Source organism: Temnothorax longispinosus, chromosome 6 (assembly GCF_030848805.1).
Source record: "Temnothorax longispinosus isolate EJ_2023e chromosome 6, Tlon_JGU_v1, whole genome shotgun sequence".
Lineage (NCBI taxonomy): Eukaryota > Metazoa > Arthropoda > Insecta > Hymenoptera > Formicidae > Temnothorax > Temnothorax longispinosus.
Window position 1 is genome coordinate 14,632,979 of NC_092363.1, and position 10,036 is coordinate 14,643,014.

At 35.3% G+C, this 10,036-nt stretch overlaps 1 protein-coding gene across 7 annotated transcripts; it reads right to left on the minus strand.

The window, feature by feature from the left end:
* LOC139814878 (phospholipase DDHD1) lies at window positions 1–10,033 on the minus strand. Of its 7 annotated transcripts, none has more exons than XM_071781390.1 (11): window positions 9,745–10,033; window positions 9,065–9,183; window positions 8,054–8,371; window positions 7,170–7,340; window positions 6,919–7,047; window positions 6,689–6,830; window positions 6,495–6,601; window positions 6,107–6,420; window positions 5,671–5,956; window positions 3,207–3,371; window positions 1–3,123 (listed from the first exon to the last, which is right to left on the minus strand). In XM_071781390.1, the coding sequence occupies exons 2-11, from the start codon at window positions 9,141–9,143 to the stop codon at window positions 2,975–2,977; spliced, it is 1,860 nt and encodes a 619-aa protein (XP_071637491.1). In that variant the 5' UTR covers window positions 9,144–9,183; window positions 9,745–10,033; the 3' UTR covers window positions 1–2,974. The 7 variants fall into 7 exon arrangements, with proteins under 7 accessions (XP_071637491.1, XP_071637486.1, XP_071637488.1 ...); XM_071781385.1 differs by having other exon boundaries at window positions 9,038–9,183; XM_071781387.1 differs by having other exon boundaries at window positions 9,038–9,202.
* Window positions 10,034–10,036: the final 3 nt, after the last annotated feature.

Here is a 10,036-nt window from a genome sequence, read left to right on the forward strand (position 1 = left end):
CATAGTTAATCCATACATTATTCAATATATATAATACATTTCTCAGCAAAAACACAAGAATAAAACTTGTGCCTTAATTTATCGGAAATTTATTACGCGGTTCTACATCGCAAATATTTGGAGCTCGCTTTAAATTTATATTACAGTTTTGCGATAATTAACTAATCCGCGATAAATTATATTTAATTTTATTAATAATTAAAAATAAAATATTTTAATAAGATATAAAATGATGACATACAGGGCATATAAAAAGAACATTTGTCATTGGTAATAATAGACGAGAACTAATAATAGACAATTGATATCAATAAGTATCAGTATTTTGAACAATTTTAATTATTTTAATTAGTTTAATAAAATTAAAAAAACAACGTATGCTCTTTTATATGTAATGTCCTAGATTTTTTGTACAAACGTTAGTATAGTATGTTCTATGAGCAGAAATAAGAAAAAAATGTTATATAAACATAGGTCCCAAAATGCTTTATTAGAAAGTTATAGCAAAAGTACGAAATGTGTAAGAAACAATTTCACTTAAGTTTGCGTTTTAAAGTGCCATCCGTCCATGTCAATACAAGCTATACCACAGTATACATCCATATAATATTGAAATCACTTTCAGAATTTAAACCCGTCAAGCGTAATTGCAAATAAATATTAGTAAAGACTGCGTGATGCGGCTCTCTTCTGTTAGAGAATTTTGGTTGATATTCCTTAACAGAAGTCCTTGCATTCACAAAATAAATATCCATGTATTTATTTGCGTGCATTTATCGTGATAATTCACGATATTTTGGGATAATGTTCTACAAGGTACTGTTCGTTACTAGTATTCATACAAATTTTTATAATAACCTTCAATCATTTCAAATAGTAAGCATGATAGAGTAAGCACTAAAAGAAGCAGATGAGATAAATATCATCGAACGGCGTATCACTTATGTATATGACGTGTCACTTATCTCTATGGCAAGACCGTTGTTATCTCTTATAATAAAGCATTTCGAGACCTATGTTTATATAACATTTTTTCCTTATTTCTACTCATAGAACATACTAAAGTTGTACGGAAAAACCCGGGACACCTTGTATATATGTATAAAACTATTATCGAATATATTAACATGCCATTTAAAATAAAATAATATAATCATGTGTGTTGCATGTGTGTATGTGTATTACAATTATATTTCGTTTCATTTTTGTCTATATTACACTTAAAATATCTGTACATACATATAAATTTATCTGTCAAGATAAATTGGACAAAATAGGCTAGAGAGAGATTGGGATACTTGTCTTTTGATACTCTCGAAGAATCTCATTAAAGTTAGTAGGAGAATACATAAGAAATAAAGCAAACTAAATGCAATTCAAATTTCATTCTTTTCTAGAGATTACAATTTGAAAAAAGTCAACTAAATCGAAGTAAATTGCTAGTTAAATGATCGATATCAAAAGAACATAATGTGCAAGAGATAAAAAAAATCTCTTATCTATCGAATCTTATCTTATTTAACTGTCTTCAAATGGTCTTTAGTCTGGAAAGAGAGGCAAATATATATAGAGACAGATATTTTAAGATGCAATTTTATATAAAATAATATGATATTGTAACACATACATATATTTTTTAAACAAATAACAGTATTTTATTTTTATTTTACGATTATTAAAAACCACACACATGTACATCCACAATTATGGATGTATTATATGTATGCACTGAAAATATTATTAAAAATGTATACGACAAATAAAAATAGTAATATTTTTCAATATAAAAAAGATTTCAGTTTTTAGACTAACTACATTATGCACTAAATTATATTAATCTAAATTATGAGTATATAAAATAATTTATGCTAGGAAACAAAGTAAAACTTCCAATGTATGATATTTCATTGTTATTTCATAGCGTTTCATGATGTTACTGAATTTAAAAATATCCAATCAGAGTAGCAAATTTTATTTTAAAATTCTCTACAAAGAATTCAATATTGTGTTCAAAGATTCAATAATTCTATTTATTAACGGAATTCGTAAGAATATTTTGTGCTTTAGTAAGCTCTTCAAAACAATATGAAAAATAATTCTACACAATTATACCACGAATTTAGCGCTATTAAATCAAAGGGTATAAACTCAGAGAAACATAAGCTATATCAGTATAATTGTAAGTAGCATATCTTAATAAGTTATGTATTATTTAAAAATCTATGATATAATATATGGTATAATATATGGCATGTTTTTGCATTATTCGAATACTTCTGCATTATGATATCTGAAAGTACGCTCGTAAATCGATTAACGAGTATATATGTAAAAAAAATTCGCAAGCATCACATTATATCTTACTTCACTCTACTATAAGATCAATAACATATTTAGCATATCTGGAACTAATCTTAAAATATGTTATTTAAATATATATGGCAATATACATAACAAAGGCAATCAACGAGAATACATTAGTTGTCGAGCTAATGTATTAGTTATAAACTATTCGAAAACAACTGTCGTGTCATAACAAGTCATAGAGAGTTTACAAAGTAGTATACTTAATAAAAATATTTCGTATATTCATAAACTATATCTATCAGGTGGTAACATAACTCGTAAAACTTATCATTTCCTTCCATGCGTCCCTATGATACAGTATTTATTATGCTACGTACAAATGTCAATTATCTAATGTTTTAGTATAAACAAGTTACTTTCCAAAACGAGCAAAGACAAACGTTCGTCCCGTGTAACTCGATACAGAGCGATTACCAAATTATACGAACGATATAAAATGATCGATTTTCCATAGAATTTGCAACATTATTGTATCGTTTTTCCGTTATCACAGATTGTTTTGGTGGTAGGCCCATTTGCAATATCACGTTCTAGAGAAGGCCTACAATGGACTAGAGCATTTTAGCAGAAACATTTCGGATTCTGCGCTAAAGTGTTTAAACCGCCATCATGTTTCTAGCGTCGGGAAGAGTCTCGTTAATACGAAATAGGCCACGTCGTAGTTATTCCAATATGCCGTATGTGCTGTTACGGTGTACAAATAATTCCTTCCTAAGCCAACCGCACGTAGCACATAATCCAATCGTTGCGCTAATTCTAAGGACGCAAAAGATATTTGTAAATAATTTATAACAGAGGAGGTTTCTGTATATAGTAATATCGCATATTATAATAATCACCTTGACCTGGACGGATTGGTGGATTTGAGTCTGGTGTCGGCGAAGACGGACCTTCTCTAACGTTCCAACCACCTCGCACTAAATCCCAAAGGCTCCAGCCCTTCTCTGCATTACGATTGGGTGGACTATCCACAGGGCTATCATCTTTATCATCAGTTTCTGTTACTACGCATAATGGCACCATATTATTTTAAATATTCTTAGTTAAGATTTTTAACTTAAAAGCATAGACCTGTCTATGCTTAAAAGTTGAAAATATTCGCAATATTTTCAGAAAGGAAATAACTTTTTGAAGAGTTAAGTATTGACTCTTGTACAGTACACACATCTTTGCATCCGTTTTGGGTAATTATCTAGTATAAGGGATGCCGGTCCGATGACCTTGATCTTGACATATGTTGTCAAGGTTATGACCCCGAGTGACCACCTTCAGAAGATTTTAGCCGTAGCTCGTTATTCGTTAAACGTTATTAACAAAAAAAAGTTTGAAAAATATAGCAGTTATTTTAAGTATTAGAAGGAAAAAACGACTAATATGTATGTGGAAATAATACATGTATAAACGAAGGAAAGTCATTTAAAGCAGCGAATTATTGCTTTCGGTTAAAGCAGTAAAAATTTTTATTTAGTACTTAAAGAAATAACACAAAAATTATATAAGCTCAATCAAATATATGTAAACAATAACGTATATGCATACGATTTCTAGTCAGATGTACTGTCAGTAAGAGGATATAGACGACTTCAACGCAGCCATGTATATAGTTAGTTTATTTTAAAGGAATGTTGGATCTAAACTTTAATCTAAGACTTTAATTCAATTTAAAAGTCTTAAAATTGAATGTTTGTGTTTTTGGTTAAAGCAGAGAATACTTTTCGGTGGTCCTTTCGTGAGAACAAGTATTAGATAGGTACCTAAATTTGATATATGTTAAATATACAGTAATAAGGGGCATGTGTACGAAAAATCAAGTGAGGTTACCGACACTTTACAAGAAATAAGTCATTCTAAATGTGCGTTCGCGGAGCGTGCCATTGTCATTCTATCCTTGTTTATATCTAATGAACGAGAAAGATAGAATGATGCAAATCGCCACGTCCGAGGTTTTCAACGAATAATACATGTACTTAGCGATCAGATGAATACATTATTCATGTCTTAAAATATTCCCTGAAGTTTCCGGATTTCGTACATACCTTGAAAATAAAGGCTTGCCGAATGTTTTGCTCTGATATATGAGGTTAAATAAGTAGTGGTCCAATCGCATATTGCTTTACTCGTACTGTCATGCCTGACCTAACCTAAATCGAGTCCAACCGCACTACTATTGTGATATTTTTTTAATTAGTAAATAATTAAATACGATTAAATCGTGCGTGTAAAATCATATTATATTATTATAATTATTGGGATGTTGTGTAATGTTTGTCAATATGTCTGTTTTCAATTACCTCATGACGGACTGTTACTTGACTAGCTGGGTCCGCGAAAGGACCACCTTATGACTTTCCTTCGTTCATACTATATTTCCACATACATATTAGTCTTCTAATACTCAAAATAACTGCTATATTTTTCAAACTTTTTTTGTTAATAACTTTTTAACGAATAACGAACGACGGCTAAAACCTTCTAAAGGTCACTCGGAGTCATGACCTTGACAACATATGTCAAGGTCAAGGTCATCGGAGCAGCATCCCTTATACTAGATAATTGCCAAAATCTATACAAACAGCTTAAGGGTCGACAGGAGTAACACTACCGACCTCTGTCGGGTTGCTTAGCTGCGAGTCCGTATTTTATTTATTATAAATTTTTTAAGAGCCAAAATGGAAAATCCGGCTCTGTACCAGCTTGCGGCTGATCTTACTGATTAAAACAAGCATAAGTTTAATGAGATTCGTTAATTAATTTGGCTAAAATTTGGGACAACTGTTTCTAAGCAGCTTTGCAGCTCTAAGCAAGCCTGAAAAAGCTGCTTAGAAAAGGTTATCCCAAATTTTAGCCAAATTAATTAACGAATCTCATTAAACTTATGCTCGTTTTAATCAGTAAGATCAGCCGCAAGCTGGTACAGAGCCAAATTTTCCATTTTGGCTCTTAAAAAATTTATAATAAATAAAATACGGACTCGCAGCTAAGCAACCCAACAGAGGTCGGTAGTGTTACTCCTGTCGACCCTTAAGAATTAAGATACTTTCTTGTCATTTGTTCCAGTTTAATTTAGATCAGCTTAAACTGAGTGTTTATTATTTTAACTACACATAGTAACTTATGTAGACAAAAGTATTAGAAGTAATAGAAGTCTATATGCAAAATGACTTCTAATTATACATCGATATTTCTGAAGATAAATGTAAAGTCCAAACAAAAAAAAATAAAGTTAGACTTTATATTCCGGTTTTAAAATCGCGTTATAAAAGGTCGTATCAAATAATAAGAAAAGCTTGAAGAATGAAATACCCGTAGGCGGTAGAGGTGGATCCACGTTGTTCAGCGACGAAGGTGACTGTGGCATTTGCTGATCGTCAACTCCTCCGTACGGTGGTATCAGAACTGGCTCGATTTTACTGTAACCTCTTTCCAACAGCGGTTCCATTCTGTAAGCCACTGGGTCGGACCAGTGAAATATGTTGTAAAATCTCTTGCATAAACTTTGCGGCATCACGTCTAGTCTATTGGATGGAGTACGTGTACGCAACGCCAGGAACACGGACAACGGCGAACCCAGGCAAAACAAGTTCTCAATCTATAAACGGAAAAAACGATTTTTGCTTAATATAATTCTTACAATTAAAAATTGTTTGCGTGAGTCTCTTTTGTAAATGTAGTTTAAAATTTAACTTAAACTATCGATTTATCTTACATTGTTTATTCACAGAGAATTATGATTACTCACGGGAAACTGCAGTCCTTGCAATAAGACTTCTTGTGCCTGCGGGCATGGGAGCCGTGTGTCAGGTCCTATCCAGCCTGTAACTATGTCGTATACGATCACGCATCCTAGGGAATGCGCCAAAATCGAGACCTTTCCTTGCCAACCAGGATGCCGACTCGCGAACATGAAGTACAATCTATTCAGCTCCTTTTGCAAGCCAGCTCGGACTTCAGCGCCATACAGAGGACTTGTATAATACAAAATATCCATTGCCGATGTATTTAGCAAGTGACGTATGCTCAATACACTATAAGGCGTAATTGCATCTACTATATCTGAAAGAAGAGGTTAATGTTACACATTCGGTAAATTAAGTAGATGTTTGCACTGTAAAGTATTTATTTTTTACCTCCATCCAACTTCAACGACGACCGCCATTCAACTGGAAAGAATTCTACTCTGTGTTTAGAATTTGGAAAGTACTTCTGTCTAAGCCAACCCACGCAATCTCTGAAACTGTTAATTTATTCGTATTTTAAAAACAATATTTTATAAAAATACTCTATTACATATTGCATAAGAATGCGTATTATTTTTATATACCATGTGGTGTTACGTATAATCTTTCCAGTATCTCGCTTTTGTCCTATTCCGTGAACAACAAATACTAGATGGTCGATATCACGCGGCTTATCCTCCATACTTGTACGCGTTTTATGTCCCCTTTTTAATCGATAGCCTGTTGCTGCCAATTAGAATTGAAAACGGATTTGTGTAACGTAAAGATACAAAAATGGCTTAAATATTTTCATCATCTCTGATTCTGAACTTACTTTTAGCAAAACCCAATTTTGATGTAACGCTACGCATCAATTTAGTAGGAGTATATTCGCTATACAGTGTCACATCGTTAACCGAGTGCCAGTCAACGTGAAATTCAGGGAACTGCTCGGTGTGTAATACTGAAAAAGCAAAAAGAAAAGCTTTAATATTAAATCCATGCACACGCACATACCATCCACGTACACATGCGCATTATACAAGTTTAAGAAAATCAAAAGAATAAAAAGAGTGAAACGAGCACCTTTATAGGATTGAGGAGTATTTGTATCACACGTAGTGATACTTTGATTGTTGCTGTCCTTTTGGAATAATTTAAGATGTACCTCTTCTATTACTTTGGAATGTTCCGTTTCTAATGGTATCCAACTGCCATCATAATACCATATACCTCTCATAATTTCCCATTCCTCACCTTCAATAAAAATTTGTACAATTCATTATATTTGTACAAACTATAATTTGCGTTTCTTGCGTATTCCATATGTATTCAAAGTAAACAAATTCTATATAAACTTAAACATTCGTTACTTAGCTTTGCCCGAAAAAGAGTGAAATTTGAAGTTACTTATATTCGAATACTCTTACCTTTTACAGAAAAATTAGATTATTGATATCTCCGTAATGCTAAAAAATTATAATAGAAAAATGCAAGAAAAAACAGGTTTTGTCATACAATAGCACTGTTAATAATTTAAATTGAGCTTTTATTTGTACATATTACAAGATATACAAATAATGACATATATTTTGCCAAGTGCTCTAAATGAACTCTTTTTTACAGCGATAGAATCTATTGCCTGCGTTATATTTGTTTCGCACATGTTGCAAGTCATAATAGGCACAGTCAATACGAATTGGCTATAATAACCTCAAGGACAAAGTAATAGTCTGCAGTATAAAGACATACATTGCACGCACAAACGGAAAAAATATACAGAAATTTAAACAGGCATTGAATCATTATTAAGACATTCGTGCATATTCGCATCAGGTGTTAATTCGCTGTTATTGGCATTATTGACTTCGGCAATAGGCAGAGGCAATTGGTAAATATGCAAAACGGCATGAAGAATAGAGTATAACGTGCTAAGGGTAAAAGGAAGATAAAATGTACGTGATATTTACCTGGCCAGTATATCGAAACGCATTTCATATTATCGATGTCGACATCGTACATGCCACCTCTGACTACAATTTTCTCAGCGGGTGGCAAGCCGTTCGTTCCGTCATTACTTTCGCTAATTAAACTCTGACGTTCCCGATAAATTCTTTCGATTCTCAAACTATCGTACCCGCAAAACTCGTTCCACCTCTTGTCAACGCCGTCTTTATAAAACCACTGTATTTCCTCCGGGGTCAAAGGCTCGGCATAAGCTGCTTTACTCACAGTATTAATTTCTACATTGTTCTTTGGACTTTCTTCCACTATCACTTCGTCATCACCTTCACATAGGACATAAATTTCAAGTCACATCTCATATCCTATCAATAATTAGCGATGATAGTAACAAAAGATAAATTTTATAATTTAATTTTTATCGTGGATCTTAATTTATACAGAGAGGGTGTTAAAAATAAAAACAAATAAATAAAACTACAATTATTTATACCTTTTGAATAATTGACATGCTTCAAAAAAGGTATAAATATCTAAATAAAAATAATCTCGTTTTTAAAAAAAGATATTTATATAAAAATATAATAGACAGCATAATAAATATATTTAATATATAATTATCGATATAAATCTTAATATGATATTTGCTTTTGAAACTTTGTAGATTATTTTAGGGAAAAAATACATGCTATATAATAAATCTAAATAGATAAATAAACTCTAATCTATCAAGAAACACGAATAAATTAGAAAGCCTCAAATCTAACGAACCAAATTCGCCTCGCGTGCTCGATCAAATGTGCAACGTTACGCTCAAGCTCTCAAGGATCTCGCGGTTTAAACATCTCGCGAATATACACGGTGTCTATTCGCGATAAGCGAGCTAACAATGCAACGGTCGCCGGCGGCGTATCAAACAATAGCACCTGATCGCACCGCGCGATAACGTCATTCTATAACGGTAGTTTTATTCTATAACGGTGGAAAATCACCAGGATTCGTCGCGCGTCTTCTCGTACCTTCGCCGGGCTCTTGCTCCCCAGGCATCTCCATCGGCGTCTCGCTGAACGGATCGACCTCGCTGAGATTGTTGTACATTCCGTCGAGCTGTCAGGCAGATCGCTGGTGGAACTCGAGCCTGCCGGGCACACTGCACACTGCACACTGGAGCTTCGTGAGCTTCAGACAACGATAAATCGTCGTCGTCGTCGTCGTCGTCGCCGTCGTCGTCGTCGTCGCGCGTGGGCGGCGATCACGAGAATACGACAGATACGGCTCTTATCGCGGATCTGTTACCCTCGCGCTATCGCGAACGTGACGCGCCGTCGGCGGGAATGAACTTTGCACGAGCGCGAAGGAAAGCGCGAAACATGCCGAGCGTAATGAGGAAGAGAGAACGAACGCGCGGCGAGGTACGGCCCGACGATTCTCGCCTCTTCCGCGAATCACCACACCAGCGTCCGATTGTCGTCCTTGGACGCGAATCCGAACTCGCGCGACGACAGCGGACGCTATCTCGTGCGCGCATTCACTCTCGCGCGTGTTTACTCTTGCGGAGACTGAGGGGAACGTTCCGCCGCGACGCGACGCTACGCCAATGCAACGCAACGCGATGCGGCGCGATGCAGCGCAACGCGATGCGATGCGACGCGATCGCAACGACGACGACCGCGCGGTATCTTCTGGGCCCGTCGCCTACCTGCCTCACATCGCGCGCTTTATATAATGCGCGACTTTTCCGGCTGGACGCTGGACCACCTCTTGGACCATCTCGCCACCGCGGTGATGTAGTTCGTCGCGTTGCGCGATCGCGACGCCGACCGCGAACAGCTGATGCTGATGCCCCCAATGGGACTCTACCCCAATACAGCATGCAGCGCGGCCAGCGCGTTCAATGTATAGTGATGTCGTGCGTGTGATGTCGTGAATTGTCGTGTCGCCGCCGCGCGAGCGTCAACGAGCGGCGTGCGCGCGATGACGCGCGGTGACGT